General features: G+C 35.3%; 3 protein-coding genes across 6 annotated transcripts; 1 reads left to right on the top strand and 2 right to left on the bottom strand.

The window, feature by feature from the left end:
- Nucleotides 1-9894: 9894 nt before the first annotated feature.
- LOC120207082 lies at nucleotides 9895-11161 on the top strand. Its single transcript, XM_039206593.1, has one exon. The coding sequence runs from the start codon at nucleotides 9935-9937 to the stop codon at nucleotides 11066-11068; it is 1134 nt and encodes a 377-aa protein (XP_039062524.1). The 5' UTR covers nucleotides 9895-9934; the 3' UTR covers nucleotides 11069-11161.
- Nucleotides 11162-14744: 3583 nt separating this feature from the next.
- Nucleotides 14745-17750, bottom strand: LOC120207078 (oxysterol-binding protein-related protein 2A-like). 4 transcript variants are annotated; one of them, XM_039206590.1, is made up of 8 exons: nucleotides 17322-17750; nucleotides 16772-16927; nucleotides 16490-16657; nucleotides 16258-16398; nucleotides 15847-16074; nucleotides 15620-15733; nucleotides 15170-15349; nucleotides 14747-15002 (listed from the first exon to the last, which is right to left on the bottom strand). In XM_039206590.1, exons 1-7 carry the CDS (start codon nucleotides 17568-17570, stop codon nucleotides 15188-15190), a joined length of 1218 nt encoding a protein of 405 aa, XP_039062521.1. In that variant the 5' UTR covers nucleotides 17571-17750; the 3' UTR covers nucleotides 14747-15002; nucleotides 15170-15187. The 4 variants fall into 4 exon arrangements, 2 of the variants coding, with proteins under 2 accessions (XP_039062520.1, XP_039062521.1); XR_005524171.1 differs by having other exon boundaries at nucleotides 14748-15002; nucleotides 15105-15349; XR_005524172.1 differs by having other exon boundaries at nucleotides 14748-14993; nucleotides 15105-15349.
- A 2302-nt stretch (nucleotides 17751-20052) lies between these two features.
- On the bottom strand, nucleotides 20053-23622 carry LOC120207079 (vesicle-associated protein 1-2-like). Its single transcript, XM_039206591.1, has 9 exons — nucleotides 23475-23622; nucleotides 23305-23370; nucleotides 23146-23216; nucleotides 22831-22912; nucleotides 22611-22726; nucleotides 22369-22527; nucleotides 22223-22273; nucleotides 20574-20651; nucleotides 20053-20433 (listed from the first exon to the last, which is right to left on the bottom strand). The coding sequence occupies exons 2-9, from the start codon at nucleotides 23354-23356 to the stop codon at nucleotides 20323-20325; spliced, it is 720 nt and encodes a 239-aa protein (XP_039062522.1). The 5' UTR covers nucleotides 23357-23370; nucleotides 23475-23622; the 3' UTR covers nucleotides 20053-20322.
- Between the last annotated feature and the right edge of the window lie 1701 nt (nucleotides 23623-25323).

Raw genomic sequence — 25323 nt, 5'->3', positions numbered from 1 at the left:
AACCTGTTACCATTTCGACGCACCTCAGCCTCTAGGAAATCATTCCTTAACCGCAAGCAGTGAGTTAGGAAATCACCCCGCTCTACATTATGGGAGCCTAAACCCAAACCCAAACTAAATTGATGTCATTGCTTACATCATTTAAGTAATGATGTCATTGCTTACATCAATTTAGTTAGGTGAGAGTTAGGTATTTGTTGAATTTGTAATGGTTTAAATTAGTTTAATTGTGTGGTGTAGGATTGTTCTTGAGTAGTATAAATACCCCTCCCCATTTTAGTTTTAAGCAAGAAAAATTAAGAGCTTCTAAGTGAGTGAAGAAGCAAAGTCTTATAAGAGTGAGTTGCAGTTCTTGGTTTTGAGTGAGAGTGCTCTTGTAATATTTGTTTGAGTTTCAATAAAGGTTGTTTGTGTGAGTATTTTATTTCCAACAAAGTGGCATCAGAGCCAGTTGGAAAGATCGAAGGTCTCAACGAGAGGAATCCGACGCCGCCAGAATTTTCTCAATCTGAGTTCTAACGCACTGACACGCACCGTCAGAAGACTGCTGCCAGAAAATCGAGTTGACTCACCGAGTTGAGCCGATTCAGCCGAGTTGGAGCCCCTTGATCGAGTTATCCAAGTCCCTCCCAAGGTTTTTCGGCGTTCCGAATTCATCAGTGGAATCAGATTTTACAAAATCTCATTATATTGAGATATATGGCAAATGGTATGAAACCATTCCAAGTCCCGACACTCAACAACAACTATGACAATTGGAGTATCAAAATGAAGGCATTTATTGGATCACAAGATGTGTGGGATATTATAGAGAAATGCTATAATGAGCCTGTAGATGATGTTGATTTTGCTACTCTTACACCAGATCAAAAGACAACTTTGAAGGATTCAAGAAAGAGAGACAAGAAGGCTCTCTACCTCATCTATCAAGCATTAGATGATGATTGTTTTGAAAATATTTCGAGTGCAAACTTTAGCAAGGAAGCGTGGGAGAAGCTGCAAACCTCTTACAAAGGATCTGAGCAAGTGAAGAAGGTCTGTCTCCAAACATTAAGAGGTGAATTCGAATCCTTGCGTATGAAAGCATCCGAGTCTATTTTAGATTATTTCTCAAGAGTAGTAGCTGTTTCTAATCAATTAAAATGAAATGGTGAAAAGTTAGAAGATGTGAGGATAATAGAGAAGATACTCCGTTCGTTAGATCCCAAATTTGAGCACATAGTCGTGACGATTAAAGAAACTAAGGACTTGGAAGAAATAACAATCGAGCAACTCCAAGGATTATTGCAAGCATACGAAGAGAAGCATAAGAAGAAGCATGAGTTTACTGAGCAACTCCTCAAGCTGCAACTCAAGGATATGCATGAAAGTCAACGCCATGATAGAAACCAACGTGGCCAAGGAAGAGGTAGAGGCCATGGATGAGGTTGAAGTCCAGGTCGTGGACGAGGCTGTAATTACAACAACAACAATTCCAACAACAGTTATGAGAAAGGAGAAAGCTCAAGATGAGGCCGTGGAATAATCAATCCGAACTCAAGGCATGACAAATCTAAAGTTCAATGTTATAATTATTAGAAGTTTGGGCATTATGCTTCAGAATGTAGAGCTCCCAACAATAAAATTGAGGAGAAGGCCAACTACGTGGAGGAAAAGAAAGATGACAAAGAAACTCTTCTTCTAGCACGAAAGGAAACTGATGGTGGCCAAGCAAATTCCTGGTATCTTGACAGTGGTGCAAGCAATCACATGTGTGGAAGGAAAGACATGTTCGTGGAGCTAGACGAATTAGTAAGCGGAAATGTTTCGTTTGGAGATGATTCCACAATAGCAGTGAAAGGGAGAGGTAGCATCCTTATCCATTTGAAAGATAGGAGACATCAATTTATTTCAAATGTCTACTATGTGCCCAATATGAAAAGTAACATCTTAAGTTTAGGGCAACTGGTAGAGAAAGGTTATAATATTCATATGAATAATTATAATCATTCTATAAAAGATGATAAGAATAACCTCGTTGCTAAAGTGCCGATGTCAAAGAATAGAATGTTCTTGATCAACATACAAAATGATGTTGCAAAGTGCCTGAAAGCTTGCTACAAAGATGCATCATGGCTTTGGCATCTTCGATTTGGGCATCTCAATTTTGGAGGTCTAGAGCTATTATCTAATAAGGAGATGGTGAAGGGACTACCTCGCATCAACCATCCTGACCAGCTTTGTGAAGGGTGTCTAGTCGGGAAACAATTCAGGAAAAGTTTTCCAAAGGAGTCAGAGACAAGAGCCAAGAAGCCACTTGAGCTCATCCATACCGATGTGTGTGGATCGATCAAGCCAAACTCTCTCGGTAACAGTAATTATTTTCTTCTCTTCATTGATGATTTTTCAAGAAAAACCTGGGTATATTTCTTGAAACAGAAGTCAGAAGTTTTTGAAGTCTTTAAGAAGTTCAAAGCAGCAATGGAGAGAGAAAGCGGTAGAAAGATTAAAGCCATGAGATCCGATCGAGGTGGAGAATTTACTTCCAGGGAGTTTCAAGAGTTCTGTGAAGCAAATGGAATTCGTCGACCAATGACAGTTCCTAGATCTCCCCAGCAAAATAGTGTGGTAGAAAGAAAGAACAGAACAATCCTCGACATGGCACGAAGCATGCTCAAAAGCAAGAAACTACCCAAGGAATTTTGGGCGGAAGCAGTAGCATGTGCAGTCTACTTGATAAACCGATCACCAATAAGAAGTGTACGGGGAAAGACACCGCAAGAAGCATGGAGTGGAAGAAAGCCTGGCATTTCCAACTTGAGAACATTTGGAAGTATAACCCATGTTCACGTACCAGACGAGAGAAGAACGAAGCTTGATGATAAAAGTGAGAGTTTTATCTTCATCGGCTATGATGCTAATTCGAAGGGCTACAATTTGTACAATCCAAACAATAAGAAGTTTGTTATTAGTCGAGATGTGGTCTTCAACGAATAAGGAGAATGGGATTTTAACTCTCATATAGATGACTTCAATTTCTTTCCTCAGTTTGAAGAAGATGAACAGACAATGAGGGAACAACTAGATGAATCTCAACAAGAGCTTGTACCTCCACCCACTTCACCAACATCAACCACTCAAAGAGACTCATCACCTTCGTCATCGTCAAGTGGGAGTCAAAGTGAAAGAGTTGTGCAACGCATAAGAAGCCTTAGAGATATCTATGAGGTAACTGAACAACAAGATAATCTTACATTATTTTGTCTATTTGCCGATTGTGAACCAGTGAGCTTTCAAGAAGCAGTACAAGAAAAGAAATGGAGAGATGCGATGGACGAAGAAATCAAGGCCATCGAGAAGAATGACACATGGGAACTTACCTCACTTCCCAAGGGACATAAGACAATAGGTGTCAAATGGGTGTACAAAACAAAGCAAAACGCCAAAGGAGAGATTGAAAGGCACAAGACGAGGCTAGTTGCTAAAGGCTATAGTCAAAAGGTTGGAATTGACTATGATGAGGTATTTGCTCCTGTTGCTCGATTGGAGACTATCAGACTAATCATTTCTTTGGCAGCTCAAAACAAGTGGAAGATACATCAGATGGATGTAAAGTCTGTATTCCTAAATGGAGTTCTTGAAGAGGAAGTTTACATTCAGCAACCATTAGGCTACAAAGTCAAAGGGCACGAAGGCAAGGTGTTGAAGCTGAAGAAGGCTCTTTACAGGCTAAAACAAGCACCAAGAGCATGGAATAGTCGAATCGACAAGTACTTCCAAGAGAATGGCTTCAATAAATGTCCATACGAGCACGCTCTATATATCAAGATCAAAGATGGAGATATTTTGATCATGTGCCTCTACGTGGACGATTTGATCTTTACCGGAAGCAACCCAAACATGTTTAATGAATTCAAGGATGTGATGATGATTGAAATCGAGATGACAGACATGGGGCTCATGGCGTACTACCTTGCATTGAAGTTAAGCAATAAAAAGATGGATTATTCATTTCACAGGAAAGCTATGCAAATGAGATACTGAAGAAGTTCAAGATAGAGAACTGTAAGCCAATAAACACACCGGCAGAATACAGGATCAAGATGACCAAACATGAAGAAGGCGAAAGTGTAGATCCAACATTCTTCAAAAGTTTGATAGGAAGTCTACGCTATCTAACTTGCACGAGACCTGATATTCTCCACGCAGTTGGATTGGTTAGTCGCTACATGGAATCTCCAACAACCACCCATTTTAAAGCCGTAAAGAGAATTCTTCGCTATCTGAAAGGTACAATTGACTTTGGCTTATTCTATTCAATTTCTAATGATTACAAGCTTGTTGGATATAACGACAATGATTGGGGTGGAGACATAGATAATCAAAGGAGCACTACTGGATTCGTATTTTTCATGGGAGATATTTCGTTCACATGGATGTCAAAGAAACAACCGATTATCACATTGTCCACTTGTGAAGCGGAATATGTTGCTGCTACCTCATGTGTTTGTCATGTAATTTGGCTTAGAAATCTATTGAAGGAGATAGGTTTGATACAAGAAGTGCCTACCAAGGTTTGTGTTGACAACAAATCAGCCATTGCCTTATCAAAGAATCCAGTATTCAATGATCAAAGCAAGCACATCGACATTCGCTACCACTATATAAGGGAGTATGTTGCAAGAAACGATGTGGAAATTGAATACGTGAAGTCACAAGATCAAGTTGTCGATATTTTTACGAAGCCACTGAAAAATGAAGACTTCATAAGATTAAGGAACTTACTAGGGGTCACAAGATCAAGTTTAAGGGGGTGTTGGATCATAAACTTGATCCATTATGGGAGCTTAAACCCAAACTCAAACTAAATTGATGTCATTGCTTACATCATTTAAGTAATGATGTCATTGCTTACATCAATTTAGTTAGGTGAGAGTTAGGTATTTGTTGAATTTGTAATGGTTTAAATTAGTTTAATTGTGTGGTGTAGGATTGTTCTTGAGTAGTATAAATACCCCTCCCATTTTAGTTTTAAACATCAAGAAAAATTAAGAGCTTCTAAGTGAGTGAAGAAGCAAACTCTTATAAGAGTGAGTTGTAGTTCTTGGTTTTGAGTGAAAGTGCTCTTGCAATATTTGTTTGAGTTTCAATCAAAGTTGTTTGTGTGAGTGTTTTATTTCCAACACACCCCTCCTGCTGCAGCCATTTCCAACGAACCTCCCACTGCACCGTCTGTATTTGCTTTCACCCAGCCTAGTTCAAGCTTCTTCCAGCAAGGTTCCTTTCGTTGTGAAAACATGTTACCATTTCGACGTACCTCAGCCTCTAGGAAATCATTCCTTAACCGCAAGCAATGAGTTAGGAAATCACCACGCTCTACATAATCTTGCTGAAATAGACAAAACTTTGACTATTGACGAAAAATCAAGGAAATTTAAAACTTTCATTAAAATAACATTGTTACTTTACACAAGTTAACCAAAACAAGACAAAACTGATCAGAGCATTTGTAACAAACACTTTTCTTACATGCCAACCATATACACGACAAAACACATACTTTATCCGTTACTTCTGATCTAATCTTCTAGCAGTGCTGTTATTCTTACAACCCTATTTCCACTCTTCCTGATTCTTGGTACCTACGTGTAAATCACTTACACGCTAAGTCATAGACTTAGTGAGACATATAAATATAACAATAATGCATTCAGTATGAATATGAACATGCAATCTATCCATTCAATCCTATCGTATACAATTCAATGTAAACAATAATAATATGATAACATATAACTATAACAATGTAATTACCTTTGATAACCTTTTATAGGCCCATGTATATTTTTGAGAACTCAAGGTATTCGAGTACATTGAGGTTGTGCACTATGCTATCACCATAACTCGTATGGGTCCCACTAGGGGCTATGAAATTTGTCCCGAATGACCTATGACTGTATTTATCCCGAAGGACCACTCCTTAAGAACCATATACAAATTCCAGTGGATCAGATCTGTCTCAAAAGACACTGTAAATGTTCCAAATGATACATATACGTCCCGAATGACCACGTAGAACCCTCGACTCTTGGCATGCCAACTATACCTATAGCTCTCATATCGTATACCATGGACATTATTCTTATGTTTCATGTGTTCATGTCATTTCTCTTGTGATCACATAGCTCATATCACTTATCATATCACATGTGCATTTGGTTCTTTTTACATATATCATTTATCAAATTATATGAACATATATACTTTATGCGTTTATCATAATAATTATCATGTATGCATGTTCATAACTATTGTGCTATGAAAATCAACATAGGAATTAGACTTATCACAAGTCTTATTCCCTTGTACCATACTTCTAATATGTACTCACCTTAGCCTTGCTTGACTCGATTCTAATCCTTCAATTGTTTCGGAACGAGATCATGTTCTAAATCTACATATTAATACATTGATACATATCAGTATACTAATTGATATATTCTAAACTATCATTCCTTAGGCTAATAAGAAAGTTATTTTTTATCTTTTAATGAATGCATGCGTCGATGCACTATTCATGCATCGGTGCATAAATCCTATTCGATGTTTGTATTTTAAGCAGGTGCATCGATGCACTCCGTATGCATCGATGCACTGATTGCATTCGATGTTCATTTATTTGAGAGTGCATCGATGCACATTGAAGATGCATCGATGCACACAACCCAGAATTTACATTTTAAGCACGAATTCACTATCTTTCAGCTTAATTCTTCATCTTTCACCTCCTTTAATATTCCTAACTTTCATATACATACTTAAACTCAATTCTACTCCATAATCACTTCTTTAAACTCAAAATTCTATCTTCCATATGAAATCCAAGAATTATACTAAATTTTCTACTTGTTCTAAATTCAATTCCATTACTTCATATCCCTTAATTAAGTGGATGACAAGTCAAATTTGTCTTCCAATATGAGTAATGAACTCTATTCCAAGATTTCATTCAAGAACTCAAAATCTTTAATCTCTCATATATCTTTCATCTTGTTGTTTAAGAACAAATTAAACTTTCCTTAAGCTTAATTATCATCTAGTGATCATAACCCAACCTTTAAATCAACAAATAATCATGAAATCACAAACTTACCTTTGAGCTTGGAGATACGGGAGGAAGAAGAAGAAGAAGAGAGTTTCCCAGATAACTCTTTCTTTTCCCCCATGTGTTTCATTCTTATAAAAGGGGAAAATATCTTTCTTATCAAATGACCTATTTGCCCTTTAATTCATTCAATAATTACCAAACAACCTTCAACTATATTTATAATAAGTCACTGACTCGGATTTCGGGATGTTACATAAACGACGTCGTTTTAGGTTGTTTAAATGCCCCATATTATGTGATCTTCGACTGAAGCCTCTCACATTTCTCTCATCTCTATTTTTCCTCTATCTCAGACGCTCAACTCTCCCTTTCTCTTCTTCCCCGCCACCAAGGAAAACAGAGCCAAAGCCCTGGCCACCGTGAAACGGTGGCTACAGGATACAAAACTAACGACCAGGGACCCCAATCAATACCTCTTTCCAACCAATATCCACCCTAACAGTAACCCTAACTCAAAAATAGAACCCAAACCCCTTTAATCCCTAAATTGATATAAAAATAATGGTCATTTTTACCTTCAATGAAGCTCCTCCTCTCTCCCGATGAGAGTCACGACCACAAACGATGATGAATGGTAAGTTCTCTCTCCCTCTTTCTATTGTTTTTCCTTTTTTCTGGTTTCCCCCCCCAAAACCCGAATGCCTCTATTTTCCCCTTTTTTTTAGTTTCTATTTTTTTGTTTGGGATTCGAATGGGTATTTTATTTTTTTTCTCTGTTTTTCATTTTCCCCGAATGGTTTCTCACTGAATGCCCCCCTTTCTCCTTCTATCCTCTTCCTTTTATCTTGCTTTGCATGTTGATTTGTCGATGGATGTGAGGCCTCAAAAATAGGATAATAATATCTTATATTTCTAGGATAATCATTCTCTGACTTGATGTTGATTCTTGTCACTGTTGGATGTATGTTATTACTGTTTTGGTGCAAGGAAGGACGACGGCGGCGTCAGAAGCTGTCGGGGTGAAACTCGGCTGGAATCTGAAGAGTCACACGGCGGCGGATGGAAGTCCAAACGACAGCGGCGGTTGGAGATTGGTTTAGGGTTTAAAACCCTAATTTGTTTTAGGGTTAAAACCCCTAATTTGTTTTAGGGTTAGAGTTATATGCTTGATTGGGCCAGTGATTTGGGTTCCAGTGGGCTTCTGGTTTGGGCCTCGGGATTGGCCTGCAAAATGTTGTAATATGTAATTAATAATAATAATAATAAATAAACAAAAATAAACAAAATAATAATAATAATAATAACATTAATAATAATAATATTAATAAGATTAAAATTAAATAGAAAATATCCGGACAAAAACGGGTGTCTACACTCATCATCTAAGTCTCAGGCCCCGGGATTCATTTGTTCTGATAAAATGCCCACTATTTTTCATTTGAAAACACCACTAATTTTGGATAAATTAGGCTCATTTGTTTTTATAAAGGTTGAAATAATTCAGTGTAGTTTTTTAAGTATGTGTTTAATGATTCATTTATAATATTTTTAAGTACTTCATTGAAATAAATTGTTATTTTTTTATTGATGGATTTTTAAATTATGTATTTTTATTTACCGTGTCATTAAGGTAAAATCAAAGAGTTAGGATTTTAATTTCACTTATAATAAATGGAGAAATTATAATTCGAATCATTATTAAAAGTAGATGTGTTTTTTAATAAATTTGAAGTAATTTGATAATGAACGTTTATATCTTTAGATATGTGCTTGATTACGGGATCTCGATGGATAACAATAAATTCATTAATCACTGAGGTTGTTTGATTTGTGTAAGAATAGATGTATTTTCAATTTGGATTATTTTTATTTCTTAAAAATAAATTAATTTTCATAATCATTTTTAAAATTTCAGAGATAATAAAAAGAAGATGAAGATGTTATGCATCATATATTTAATGTATAATTATTTTCTAACGGATTATGTCATAGTAAATTAGGTCGATATTTTTTCTAATGTATATTTAAAAAAAAAGAGATATTTAAAGTTAATAAATAATTTAAATATCTATTCATAATTAAACTGATAAATTAGGTCGATAAGTTTTTAAAATGTTTATATTTTGATCACAAAAACTAATTTATATAGATACATTTATTCTTTCTCTGGTTCAGATTAATTTATATGTCACGAAGAAGCTTAACCGTATATAATATTAATAATATAGAGAAAAACAAAATTCAATCCCCAAAATCGTAAACCTCACGTTTGAGGAACAGAACAGAAATCCACCACACGTCCCATAAAACAATCGGCAAAGGCAATTGTCGAAGACAAATCTCGAATTGACGTTTTCACATTGATAGGTCCACGTCGCTAAACCATGACCGCTCGATCATCTCAAGGCTAGATCAATAATCCATCAATTTTTAAAGGGTAAATTACAAATTTAAATACTAAACTTTATTTTTTTTCTCCTATTTCACTCGCTGTATTTTATTTTTTACATTTTTTTACTGAACTTAATACATTAATTTTTTTTACCACTCAATTGTTTCCTCAATAACAGCGTTTTATAAATGTTTAATGAAGTCGTTTTTTGGTTAAATTTTGTTTTTTTTCTAAAATAGTATCGTTTTAACACTCTTAACTATTTAAAGACAGAGTAATAAAAAAACCTAAGTTTAATGAGAAAATTGAAAATTTTTAAAAGTTCACTTAATAAAATAAAAAAGAATAACGTTTAGTTATGAAATTTGTAGTTTACCCATTTTTAAAAGATAAAATACCTTGAATAACATCCATCACCACACAAATTCCCACACCATTTCCCTCCATAAAACTACATGCAAATCTCCACTCTCACCAAAAATATCACAAGTTTGAAAAGAATGGGTTGCTCAGCCTCCAAAAGCAGCACCGCCACCGTGGATTACTACCGTCTGCCGCCATCGAGCTTCGCGGTGTTCGACGTAAACGCCATAGATGAACCGTGGGTGAAGGCGGGGCAACTCCAGCAGGAGAATCAAGAGAAGCCGACGCATGTTCCGGCCGTAATTCTCGAGAAGCTCGACGCCTTGGAAGCGGCTCCTCACTCTTGGGATGAGGTTAGCAAAGCCCTAGAAGACCTCAAGCCGGCCATAAACGACGATAACAAGAAGCCCCAAGCTCCCACATCGCCGCCCAAACCGGCGAAGCAAGTCACCAAGAACCAGCCTCGTAAGAGCACGACTTTTCACACCATAGAGGAGTTAGACGCGAAGCTGTCATCAAAAGAATCAAAACCAGCTGCGAACGAGTTGAGGAAAACTGAGTCAATGCCAAAAGAGGTAAAAACTACACCGGCGGAGTTAAAAAATCCGGAGCCGCGAGTTCCGGCTCAACCAGTAGCGTCCAAGTTGAAGGACAACATATTCATAGTAAAAGACAGGGAAGAGAGGGAGAAAGAAGGGAGGATGGCAAATTACGATAAGATAATGACCAGACGAGACCCGTTAAGCGAGTTCCCGGAGATATGCCCGCCGGGAGGGAACGACACGGTGGTGATTTACACGACGTCGTTGAGGGGCGTACGGCGCACGTTCGAGGACTGCAACAAGGTGCGGGGGATACTCGAGGTCCAACGCGTCGTGTTCGACGAGCGGGACGTGTCGTTGCACGGTGAATTCTTGACCGAGTTGCGCGAGTTATTAGGCGATGAAGCGACCGTGCCGAGGGTGTTCGTTAAAGGCCGTTACCTAGGCGAAGCCGAGGCGGTGAGCGAGCTGAACGAGACGGGGAAACTCGGGAAGATACTGAGCATGGGACGAGTCGAGAGAGGAGTGGGGCGGTTGGCTTGCGGCGGCTGCGGCGGAGCTAGGTTCGTGCCGTGCGTCGTTTGCGGCGGGAGCTGTAAAGTGGCGGCGGCGAGCGGGGAGCAGTGGGAGCGGTGTGGGAAATGCAACGAGAATGGGCTAATCCACTGTCCAACTTGTCTTTAGTGCTTTTCAATTGCATGGCTAAGTTTTTGCATGTTGTTATACATACAAATATTGTATGTAACTATTTCAATACACAACAAAATTAATAATGAATTTCATCCTTCTACTTTTATAAAAACTCATAACTTGTTATTTTAGTTTATTATAATCTAATCATTTTGAGAAATTAATCTAATTATCGGTAAATATGTGTACTTGAACAATTAATCTAATTAAATTTCTGAAAATAAAAGTAGAGGGACCAAGTTTTAAACGTATAAAGAATGAAAGGGCTTAAACATATTTTAAACAAACAAAATTCAATCGGTACTTTAACATACACTCTTATCCCACGTCGGCCCATGCAAAGACTACTCATGGGCTTGGCCTATTGCTACGAAACAGGGCAAAATTGGTCCAATAGACGGGGCTGACAAAATATTAGCCCATTATGTTATCCACAAAATTAATTTCAGATCTGCAACAAATGCTACAATATAGGGAATTTTTTTTTTGCATAATTTATCAATTTTATTACCCAAAGAAACATAGAATACTACAAAAATAACCGATCACAAAACATTATATACAAACTACATACAAAAACATCAGATCGGTTCTAAATTATACCCCATGAAATACAAAAGTTAGAGTTAACTCTATCAGTCCTATTAATGCTTTTCCCCCTAAGCTTGATTCCTACGAAATCTTTGATGCAAGTTAGGAGATCGTCGTTGGCTCGGTAGCATCCTCTAAATATTCGTCTGTTACGCTCCTCCCACAATAGATAAATGGAAGCACACCAGGCAAGCTTTAGGATTATAGATAAGAGAGATTTTCCTTTCCAATAACTATAAGCCCAAACTAACAATTCCTCCCATGTTGAGCAGTGTTTATTAATGTTGATGAGTAGCAGAATATTTTTCCATAAAAATGAAGCAGTGTCGCAGTCAAAGAACAGATGGTTCCTTGATTCCAATTTATCTTTGCACAGCACGCAATTCCCTTCTGTGATAATTCTCATTCGCACCAGTCGGTCTCGTGTTGACAATATATAGGAAAAATTCGTCATGCTCACATGACGAGTTTTCTCAAATAGTATTTTTTTATTCAAACTCATTACCTCAAGTTCCCATAAAAAAATATAGAGTTAATTGCACCAATCATCCCTAAACTATGAGTCTCATTCTAAATTAGTCCTTAAACTCCTAAACATTTCAATTCCATCCTCAACCTATCGATATATATATCAAATACGTATTTTTGTTAACAAGAATGTTAAAAACCCGTTAAATTCCATGTAAGCATGACGTGTATTACATACCTATATAACATGGCATAAATTATAATTAATATAGAAAATAAAATAGCAATTATGTTCATAGAATAATAATTAACTTTTAAACCTAAAAATATTTATGGTAAAAAATCAAAGCACGATCCTATGAAAGTTTTGAAAACTCTAATCTCAGTTGAAAAAACTCGAGTGCTCTCGTTTACTTTCTAATCCCCAAAATCATAATAGAAAGAAAAAGTCTTTGGCACAAATAATTATTTAAAATTGAAGTTGACGACAAGTTTTGGACTGCGATAATTCAAGAATTTACTATTCATGGCTTAGGGAATCTATAAAATGGTAAGTGTTTTTCTGTAATTATTAATATTTAATTTTGAATTTTATTATTTTTAATAAGTTTAATTTAAAATTTTTTGATTTTATTTACCAGTAACAATATGTACCAAGAACTTCGATCCTTATATTGGTGGTCAAGCATGAAAAGAGAAGTATCTGAATTCGTGGCTAAGTGCTTGGTGTGTCAGTAGGTCAAGGCGGAACACCAGGTTCCTTCAGGTTTGCTCCAGTCGATTCAGATACCCAGTGAAAGTGGGATCGAGTGACAGGATTACAAATGAATAGGCAGAGACATGATACAATGTGGGCCATAGTTGATCGGTTGACCAAGTTTGCTTACTTCCTACCGGTTTGGATGGATTACACCCTCGAAAGCCTAGCACAATTGTATGTCCATGAGATTGTAAGGTTGCACGGGGTGGCGTCATCAATCATTTTCGACAAAGATTCTCGTTTTACTTCCAGATTTTGGAAAGCTCTTCACAAAGCTCTAGGTACCAAGCTCCACTTTAGTACTGCATTCCACCCTCAAACAGATGGACAGTCGGAGCACGTTATTCAGATTCCAGAGGATATGCTTAGGTGTACCATCATGGATCTTGAGGGTAGTTGGGAAGACCTCTTGCCACTAGTTGAGTTCGCCTACAACAATAGCCATCAGTCTAGTATCCAGATGGCTTCATACGAGGCTTTGTAAGGGCCCAAATGTAGGACTATTTTGTTGGACCAATCTTAGCGAAGAGAAGATAGTTGAGCCGAATTTGATTAGGGAAACCGAAGAGAAAGTTTGGTTGATTCAAGGTCATTTGAAAGAAGCTTCTAATAGACAAAGATCGTATGCGGACTTAAAACGTAAGGACACTGAGTTTGCCGTAGGAGACAAAGTGTTCCTCAAGGTATCCCCATGGAAAAAAGTAATCTTTTTTGGACGCAAGGGAAAGTTGACTCCACTTTTTATAGTACCTTATGAGGTACTCGAAAGAGTTGGACTAGTGACCTATCCGTTGGCTCTACCCCTAGAGCTGGAGTGCATCCACAATGTATTACATGTATCCATGCTTAGGAGGTATCGATTCGACCCTTCTCACATTTTACCTTTAGAGCATATTGAGGTGAACTAAGATATGACTTACGAGGAAGACCCGATAAGATTTTTAGAACGAGAGGTAAAGGAGTTAAAGAATAAGCGGGTTCCATTAGTAAAGGTTCTTTAGAAGAATCACGGAGTCGAAGAAGCAACTTGGGAAACCGAAGAAAGCATGCAACTTCAGTATCCGCACTTATTCTACTCAAGTAAATTTTCAATGGCGGAATTTCCTTTTAGAAGGAGAGAGTTGTAACTCCCCAAATCTCGGGTTAGAAGTTTTGGGTTAACTCGAGATCGTTTGAGCAAGCCTAAGTACCTTGCAAGAGAGCTTAGTCCATTTAGAATTGGATTTGGGCTTGGCTTGGGCTCATTATGCAATGAAAAGTGTATTTTTAATCTTGGCATGAAAGTTGGGGGACTAAAGAGTAGTTAGACCAAACTTCAAAACAAAGGCTAAAGATATATATGATAATTTTAAAAATATATATGATAGAACAAAATTAAGAACAAGAGCTGAGAAATGATTTTAGAAAAGAATAATCATTTTTACAATATATATGTTAATTTTAAACGTTAAAGTGAAATTGGAAAACAATGAATAATTGATAGAAGCTTAATATTATGCCTAAATGGTAATTTCCAATCTGAAATTACAAATTGATATCTCGAGCATCACTTCTTTCATGAAAAAGTAACATCAAAATGTTTGAATTCTTCAATTCAACCACTTTAGATCAATGATTGAACATTTAGAAATTTCATTCTCAAAACTTCCTTTAGAACATGAAGGACAAATAGATATGGCAAGCATGAAATTTCCCTAGTATCAAAACTTCCTTTAGAACATGAAGGACAAATAGATGACAGTGATGCATTTTCCACTTTCAAACTTCTGAAAAAAGGCAATGTTGCCCAGAAAATCCAGAGCAAATATAACGCCTAAGCTAACATAATAGGTCAGTTTATATTTACACAAATCATTATCAAATGAAATGTCCAACCCATTGGCTTACTCAATTGAAGGAGCTTAGAATAAATGAAGTATGACGATTTAATATTACATGAAAAAATTGAACAAAAGAGAGTGTTACAGAAGGCACTGACCTTATTTGGTTGCGACTCGCAACTGAATATCGCTTTGCGGTGTTTGCAAACAGATAGAGTGGTAAACAGGGAATCGAAGGAACTCGTGTCTGGATTTGCTCCATGATTATCCCTCTTAATGTCTGTGCATTCTACATGATCAGCAAATGTATGCATAGTCGGGTCTAAAAGACAAAACAAATGAATGAATCGAAAAAAGGCAGCTAGAAGATATATATGTTAGTCTATGTTACATGGATTCGGACGCGAGTATGTTCAAAGCGGCATGACAAGAAGCCATTTCCACCAATGATCTTGCCCAAAATTGAAGTCGATATCATTCAGAGGAATCGACAGGTTCTTCACTGAATATATTTGGACATCCATCCCAGTTCCCCAGTTCTCTTGCTTCCCAATAACCACCCACATAGTAGAAGGGTCCATTACCATCTTTCAGGAACCATCTAGGTTTCCAGCCATCATCTTGCATTTTTCTCGACTGTGCAAAACAGGAATGCAGAGTGAAGATCAGCAGTGAAAGCAACTCTAAATCAGATTCTACCCAGACAAATCTACCATAGAAATATAATTCATGTCACTGGTTAGAGGAATCATTTGTCATTACCATAAGGGTTGCTTCTTACAACAAGATAGTTTCTAAATATGTCGTTAAAAGTTCTAAGTTCTAACGTAAGTTGATAGAATTGATTTCTAAGTTACAACATAGCTATTGATCCTATACAAGAAAATTGAGAAGGTGCAACCATACCATTCTTTGCCTCTTTTCCAACCGTTGTTTCTCTGTATTTGCTTTATCAAATTCCCCATTCTCCAAATGACGTTGGTCTGGTCTAAGCCTAGAATCCGTAGGTGGGAGCTTCTCCTTAATCCGTGATCAAATACCCGGGATCAGAAAAAACTATAGGAAACAATTAGATAAGCATAAAAGGGAAAAGAAATTGCTTATGAGAAAGTGATTCAATACATCATCTCTACCTGCAGTTCAGGCATTAGCTCATTTATTGTGATTGCAAATGATGTTAAGTTGTAGCGAGTTGGAGTAGGAGGTGGCTCATTCTTTTTCCATAGCAAGGAGGCATTTGAAGGACTGAAGTCCTTTGTCTTGCCACTCTCGTGACCATTGATATAATACATGCTGGCATCCCATTTGCCAAATAATGTAGCAACCTTATTACCCGAAAGGTCTTCAACAAAACCGTGGACCTAAGTAAATGTACGGCATGATAAACAATTATTAGAGATAATGACTATTTAAAGACACAAAATAGATTAATAAAGCCAGGACAAAGCACTAGCATAGGATAGTATCCTTTTCCATATTGGTAGAAAGGAACTAAATCGAGCTACTAAAAAGAAACTAAAGAAAGATTCAGATCGACAATTAACCTGGCGACTGTTCCGCTCAAGAATAGATTGCTCTTTGAATATAAGTTTGCATGAATATTGGCGATTCCCGCGAATGTGCATCAATCCATGGTGATCACAATACACTTTACCAAGGATAAGATTATAAATATTAGTAGTTACCTGCAAAGAATGAAGTTCAAATAACTCATAGCACATATATAGAAATGGAGGCACGGCACATCCAGTAAATATTCAGTTCAGTAGTGCACACCTTGCTCCACTGAAATATTTCACCGTCATCAAACTCCAGTGTTATAACTCCAACAGGGTTGAGCTGGATTGACCGCCCTGAAAACTTTGCACGGAGGTCACTCTCACCCCAGATTTTCCACCCTTTGCCTTCACAATGAAAGGCAATTAGGGTTGGATGGTGACTAACCTGTTTCAACTTGAAAGGTAAGATATGTTTCTTAATTTTTCAATTTAAGATCAGCATAAGGCTGCATATTCCTTAGCGTGAAGCAAACTCTACTTATAGATCTTGAAGACTGACCTTCTCGGAGAAAAAACGAACGCCTCTTTCGGGATAGTCTGCTTCATAAGTTTCACCTAGTAAAGGATTGAAAGGCTTACAATCCCGGCCTTCAGTCGAAGAATAGCCAGAAACAGCAAATGCAGCTACATTAACAATTCGCTGGAGAATGTTCCCCTGAGAATATCACAGAAAACCTAAACAGTCCATACAATCAGATTGCACGATATAAACCAAGAACACCTGCTGATGTTCATCAAACCTTAATAACAATTTCAACAAGCCCAAAAAATCTAAAGAGGTACATGTAACATCACCTTCAAAAAGCTAGTAAGGAAAACTTGTTACAAAGGCTAATACAGATTTTCCATTATATTGTTTCTAGGTGACAATGTGTCTTCAAACTTACAACAGTTAAGAGCGAACAACAATTTGTAAAATCCTAAAATTCCTTATGTTGCAAGTTGTTTGAAAACTTTATAAATATTTTAGTATAACCTGAAGAGCAAAATTATTGTGCATATACCCAGAGAAACATGGAATATAAGAATAAAATGCATGAATAGCTTACTTCTTTTCCATACTTGTAAGCTTGGTCCAAAAGTTTCGAATATTCTAGGTCCTCAAAACATTTCTGAAGGGATGATATTGGTTCATTAAAGTAAACAGGAAGACAAACTTGTGTGAGATCCTTTCCCACACTGTCTTTGATCACAGACCAAAGGCTAACCCTTTTCTCTTTTAGAACTGGATCAGGGAGCTTTTTTCGCCTTTCGATTTGGAGATATCTGGAATCAGAATTTTCTTTAACAGCACACATCTTTTCCACAGTATCGATCAGTTTCTTTCTGATTATCTGCTTGATCAGCTGCCCCTCTTAAAGATCGAGAACTAACACGAGTTCAGGATAATATTTTTTTTTGTCATAGAGGAAGGTTTCATCGTCACAAGACAATTCGTCAAGCTCTTGTTTCTCAATATCATCAGAACTCGAAGATATATCTCCGAAAACAATAAGCAAAGCTTGTATCCAGGCAACCCGTTCTCTCTTCGAAATGCTACTCAAACGAAGAGACTTTTGTATCAGTGAAAATGTACAACCGTTAGATTTGCTCTCCTACAACTACAAGAATAAAATTATGTTATGCAAGACTTCCATTACAGTATGATCGCAGAAGAAAAACATGAATGGGACATATATAAAAAACCAGTTCCAAAAATGAAAAGAAATGCTATCTATCCAAGATAGGAGCATTTTGCTCAAAATTCTCCTATCGTTAGAAGGACAAAGAATCGTACACTCAAAAAAGGACGGAAACAAACAATAAGAACCGAATTCGAAATTTCAGAGACAAACTCCATCCTCGTCAACATACAATTCTCATTCATCGTACAAATTAGAATTGAAATCACGAAAACAAAATAGAAAGAAATTAGAGAGAAATAGGAAGTTCAGAGAAGAAACTTACAATTAAAAAAAACTACATTAAAAATGCACTGAACCTACGGTGGCTCTTGCTCTTCAATTTCCCAATTACCACTCCCTGTTTTCTTTTCTAATAGCTCAGATATCAATCCCTAACAATTTATATATTTTTAGGACACTAAAATTAGTATAAAATGGCATAATTGGTAACATCAGCTGGTTTTTTCGAATCAAAATATCAGCCATATTACACCTCCAAAAAAATATAAGCTATATTAGGATCTCGCTAAATAAAAAAAAATAGCATCATCATAGTAAATGAAAATTTGAAGCCGTTCGAAAGCCGATCGATTGATTTATCACCTGTCAAAATGACGTCACCGGTCGGAGAGAGGAGGTTTAGAGCCGCCGGCGAGTGAATCTTCTCGTAATTAGAGAATTCCGTCGGTGGTGCCGTCAACCTTGCCAACTATTCTTAAAATTTTGGACAAACTAACACGAGAACTTTGATTTTGTTTTCTTATCTGCGGAACCAATTGTGTATCCATTCTATCCTCTTCTACTTCGTATTATATAGTACGGGGGAATATTTGATTAATAGAAAAAAAATTATAAAAAAAATATTTTTGGGTAAAGTACTCAAATAATCCCCAATTATCTATAAGGTAACATTTTATTAAATCCATCTACTATTAAAAGTTACAATAATCCTCTGACTATATAATGTTATTTTATCAAGTTCATTAATTATTAAAAGTTACAATATGATCACTCGAATATTCATTATGTTCCAAAATCATCTTTTTCTGTTAAAAATTTATGGTTGTTTAAGTTGGACATTAGCACGATAATTGAGATATGATAGCCATTTGAGATTTCGGGATTATATTTTATCATATCACAATCAAAAGGTTAACGTTCAACTCAAGATATCGTCAATCTTTAAACAAAAATGACGAGTTTGAAACATAATGAATGGTGGAGTAACCATTTTGTAACTTTTGATAGTCAATGGACTCAACAAAGTAACACTCTATAGTGGGAATACCATTTTATAACTTTTAATAGTCGAGTGACTTAATAAAACAGTGTCATATAATTGAAGGATCATTTGTATACTTTACTCTTTTTTAAATTAAATATTCACACGATGGAGATTTAAAAAGGTTGTCAAGACAATAATTTTTAAAAATATATATATAATTTTATAAATATATTAGATATTACATTATTTATTCTCTTTTAATCATATTGTCTTTAAAATTATAAATTTGAATATTTTAAAAGAAAAAACAACCTAAAGAAAATGTTTTCATTTAAAAATTTAATCTAATTCGCCTCATTCACTTGTCTTTCTTTTCTACCAGTCGAATATCTTAGATCATATCAGATCAAATTTCATGATATTTCTCTCAATTATTATTTTTAATTTGTACCTTGAACTTTTTTATTTTAGTGTTTGATTTTTTTTTATTTCCGTAACTTCTTCACGAGAATTATAAAAAAAAAAACCAAATTTTTAAATAAAATTTTCCCCCAAAATGGACGATTAACTTTATTCAATTAAATTAAAATTAAATTGATAGAACATATAAATAATTAAGACTAATATGTATAAGTATATTAATTTTGTTAATTATTATGTCAACTCTGCTATCAAATATTAACAATAAATAACTTGATTGACATCATTTAAATAATTAAATAATATTGATAAAATTAAAAAAAATCAATAGTTAAACAATATTAAGTGATCAAAGAAGAATTGAGTGATCAGGAATTTTATGCCAATCCACATGTAAGATATCTATTGGGCATTGATACTATTTCATAAATTAACTTGATACAAAAAAAAAGTACCAGTTTAATTGACAGAAACAAACTTCGGGTACCAAGTTTGGACAAAAGAACTATAAGTACCAAATTGTGAGAACTGAACAAGTTCAAGGGCCAATACATATTTAAGCCGAACGAAAAATGAAAATTCCATACCCACCTTTAACAAGTTAATGTCACAAAGCTAACAGCTAATAAAATGCACGAGCCCAACACCAAATTGTTTCCCTTTCCTTTTCATTCACCGTTACTTGTTCTGATGAAGGGAAGGAGAGGGAACATATGCATAAGATCCTTGAAGATAAGACACTTACGACTTCTTCATGATATATCCCATAATTATACCGAGCAAGCCGATGAGGACGACAACCATGAACGACACCCCACTGCCGCTTTTGCTGCTTGAACGCTTCAAGAGTTCCTAAAGTTCGTAATATCATTATATGTAAGACGTTTCCGTGATAATAAAAGAGGAATGGACTTGGTCATTCAAAAAGAAAAGGGCAGGGGAATCATATGAAATACAATCCGTAAGGTAAAGTCGAGGTCTATGCTCCTCACCAGTTCTTGGCGAAGCTTGTTGTTTTGTTGAATTGCAGTGTTTTTTTCCGCGGTCAGCTTCGATATAAGAGCTTTTGCCTGCAATTGTGTAAGTTGTTATTGTTATTATACTTGCGATGCATCATTAATGCAATATATGTAAATGATAACAGAGCTTTCATGCTCCGGTGCTGCAGAAGCTGGCTATGCATGCAATGTGCACATAAATGAGAAGAAATTGTCGGGAGCATTAAAAGAATGAGCTGTAGTGCTGTACTGACTCCAGGCTCAATCTAATGAACACAATTTGAACAATATAGATGAACCGGTCGGTAGATCTCTTCCAAAATATATCTTCCTTTGTCCAACTTATGGAATAGAAGTTTTGCCAATAGAAATGACAAATTCAAGGAAGATGGGCAACCTTTTGCAGGTTTCTCTTATTTTTATGAGTCTTTAAGAAGAGTAGTAACAATATAGAGCAGTACATGATTTATTAAGTAGTAACAATATATATGTGTGTGTGAGCGCGCGCGTGTGAGATAGCCAGATAGGATCCATTTACACCATAAAACTCATTAGTTTTACACGAATATATAGCCATTGGATGAATCTAAATGGATGGCTGAGATTAAAACAACGTGCATTATCTTTTTTTTTTCCAATTTCCACGGAAAAAGTGGATTATTTTATTTTAATCACAATCATCCATTTAGATCCATCTAATGGCTATATTTTCGTGTAAAACTAATGAGTTTTACATTGTATAAGTGGATCCTTTGTCTCTCTCTCTCTCTCTCTCTATATATATATATATATATATTGTGGCTTGTTAACATGAGAATGTGGGGAGACCATAAGCAATAAAACAAACCTATTGCCATAGAAGTAACAAAATGTTGTATATTCACTTAACAAAATTCAAATTTCCAACATACAAAGACGAGTGACAACCCCCACCCCCCAAAAAAATGAAAAAGGGATGATCAATATGACAAAAAAGTGTATTTTAGACGGTTGATTCAGCACTCAATGACAACCATCTCAGCAAAGGTTTGGATCAGCACATCATTCAATACCAACATATTTCTATTTCCTCTTAATCAATAATTACTTTTGACCATCTAAAAATACTAGCTTCCCAGCAGTTCAGATACAAATCCATTAGTTATAAGTAGGGTGATAGCCGATGGGGCTTCAGTAACTCCTACATAATACATATTATTACCATCACTTGCAATCTTTCCGACATTTAATTGGTCTAAATACCAACACCAACCAACCTCCATTCTAAAATAAGAAAGCCATCCTAGACAAAACCCGGATTCAACCAAAATGGTGTTACTACTTCATTTGGCTCCAGTACACCCACAAATCACGAATTGTTGAATTCTACCTATCTATCTTTAAAAATGTGGAGTCTTACGGACTACAGAATCACAGCTTTAGACTCACAGGTTCAATAACATATCTAAAAACTTAAACATTTAGGCCAAAGCAAAAAGAATCAATTAATGAAAGAGCAACCGAGCAAGTAAATACAAATATCTGATCTGAAAAATTGGACCTTACCATCCAGGCTACCAAACATGATCTTATCAAGACAAATTAAAGTCAATTACACATATGCAGCAGCACAAAGTGACAGGAAATACAGAAGCCAATTTTACCTCGTAAGATTTATCTTGAGCTTCAAGTCCCTCAGAAAATGCTCTTGCAGCCTGCATTTAGAACGAAATGCACATTATTAGAATCCGAAAATAAAGTACACAGAAAAATAGAAATAGTAACAAAAAGAATATGCAGCAAGTCTTACGGCAGCAAACTCAGCAGCATTTGCATGCCCATTGTCAGAACCTCTTGGTGGAGACCCTTCTTCTGACCCTTCGCGTACAGGTGAAGGTGGTTGAGGCCGAGAAACATAAACCACTCTCAACTTACACTCCTCAACCACATGCCCAGCTTCCTTGTTGAACTTCAGAAATGAAAATTCCCATAAATCATGAATTGTGAAACCAAAGAAGCAAGTAATACTGTGTAATATAAATTATTATATACCATTTCTGCAGTTATATCCTTTGCAGTAGCACCATCATTAGCCTTTACACTTTGAAGGAGGAATTTATCCCTGCATTGCATATCAGGAGGAGCCTCTTTTTGCGCTTGCATGGTAACTAAATTAAAACCAACAGTTCTTTTAGAAGCAATCCATAACCCAACAATGATAAAAACAGAAAGCCGCAAACTTTCAAGCAAAAATATAATTAATTTATTGTACCAACAACATCACATGTGGATCGAGGCAAAACGACCCCGGTATTGGGACGAACACAATACTTCTTTGGATTCGTCGTTTTCACCTGGAAACGAAATCAATTAACTCAAAAGGAAATCTAGGATTCCAAAATTCGAGATTTAAACTTCGTAATTTCAAATTTTCAGGTTCAAACACTTCAATCATGATGTTACCCAGCAACCAAACACATCATACAAAAAGTAAGAAGACTACAATAAATCCTAGATAAAAAAAGTTATAAAAATATATAAATAATACTAAAATCGAATTTGGAAATCAGAAAATGAAGAAGCGCACCTTGAAAGCTACATGATTGTCAGTTTTATTCGACAATTGAAGTTGGCAACAGATCTGCTTCCTCAGCTCAACTATTCACCAAAGAAACTCAAAATTAAAACCTAGAAAAACAGAAATCGCAGATCCACGAGAGAAAAAAAGGGAGGAAGACAAACTTACAAGCAAACTTGAGCTCTAATGGTTCGATGCTGAGAAGCTCGCCCGTGCTCATTTCGAATCAGTGGCTTAGATCGAATTATTTATAAATAAAAAAAAAGGAACCTCTTTCGAAAGGATCTGAGAAGGAAAAAGGAATCGAAAAATTTATCTGTTTGGCTTCCTTTTTTTTAAAAAAAAGGGGGGAATTGGGCGGAGAGATCGAGAGGAAAACAACAAAATCTTTTATTATGGCGTTTGCTGCTTTTCTCTCTGGAAGTGAATTATTTAGCAGTACGATCGATATTTTTATTCAAGACAGATAGGAGCTACTGAGCTAGGAGAGATAGAAAACGTGCGTCGAACAAGAAAGGGAAAGCATTTCTTAAGATTGATGTGGGTTCAAGTCCACTACAAACCATAATAAAAAGTTCAATTTAATCTTTTTACTATAAGAAATGACATTTTAGTCATGTACATTTCGATAATTTATTATCTGATTTAATTTGCATGAATCAAGTTACCTCAGTGATTGAAGGATGGTTGAACTCAGTTTTCTGAACTGTTCGACGTGAAATTCATTTGTTTATTAAACGAATAAATATAAATTTTATGTTCGTTTATTAAATGAACGAACCCGAACGAAGGTTTTGTGTTCGTTCGTAAATGTTCGGTAATTCGTTCGTTTATTTATGTTCGTTTACGTTCATTCGTTTATATTCAGTCCAATCTCCAAACTCATTTAAAACATTAAGACCTAATAAATTTTAGCGTTAAACCCATTAATATTTTAAAATCTAATTAATTTTAAACTCAAATAAAAAAAATACTCAAATCAATTAAAGAAAAAATAAACCCTAAAATCATGAATAAAAATATATCCTCAAATATAAACCCGATTAATTTTATGTTTAGTCGTTTACGTTCATTCGTTTGTACTCGTTTATCATTTTAACGAACGAACATGAACAAACAAGAACAAACTACATTCTTTAATGTACGAACACGAACAAGAAATTTGTTTGTTTGTTCAGAAAATGAATATATCTTCGTTCGGTTCGTTTACATATCTATTTAAGCGTAAGGTTGTCTAATATTAGATTGATGACGTATTTAATACGTATAATACGTCGATGAACAACAAAAATTGATAATTAATAAATTTACTGAATCGTCCCAAATGAAATGGGTGTACATAGCTCACCATATTATAACACTCCAATAATCAACAAGAAAGTGACAATTATAACTTTTAAAACTCTAATTATATAGAGACTTGTAATTGACTTTAACGGGTGTATTAAATATTACAACTTTGAAAATAAAATTATAAAACTAAAAATAATAATATGCTTAAATCATAAATGTATAGTGGTGTGAGATGAATTTAGGATAAATTTTATTTATATGTGCATTTTGATGTCATAAACTTTTCGTGGGGGATTTGTCATGAAATATTATATATATTTTTTAAATAAACCAAATAAATGAATTTATTACACTTAATATAAACTTTAAAACTTGTTGCAATTCCTAAACATAAAAAATTAGGTAAATTATAATTTTCAATTCATTGAAAATAAGCAACGAAAGTAGGTGAAAATACAAACCCTTTAATCAATGTTGCTTTTCTCACGGGAAACCACTTCACCAAGCCGGGATATACTTTTCTTAAATAATAATAATAATAATATGCTAGGGCTGTAAAAAAATTATATATTCGATATAATTTGGTTTAATATTATTTTGGATCATATAAAGATAAGTATTCAAATTTAAAAAAAATCAAGAATTTATTAAATATTTAATTAAGTAGGGATTGAATTAAAAAAAGAATAATAAAATTTTGAGTTCAAGTACCTAATAAATCATTGTATTTTTCTTAAAAAAACTAATATTGTAACATTGTCAATATTTAATCATAGCTCCGTCCCTCGTAATAATAATAATAATAATAGTTAATGTATCATATGTCCTCAAACTATGACCCATTTTAAATTCGTCCTTAAACTTTTAAATATTCTAATTTAATCCCTAAATTAT

Source organism: Hibiscus syriacus, unplaced genomic scaffold (genome assembly GCF_006381635.1).
Source record: "Hibiscus syriacus cultivar Baekdansim isolate YM2019G1 unplaced genomic scaffold, ASM638163v2 tig00014304_pilon, whole genome shotgun sequence".
Taxonomy (NCBI): domain Eukaryota; kingdom Viridiplantae; phylum Streptophyta; class Magnoliopsida; order Malvales; family Malvaceae; genus Hibiscus; species Hibiscus syriacus.
Note: the sequence above shows the minus strand (reverse complement) of the source record. Positions and strands in the feature narration are given on the sequence as shown.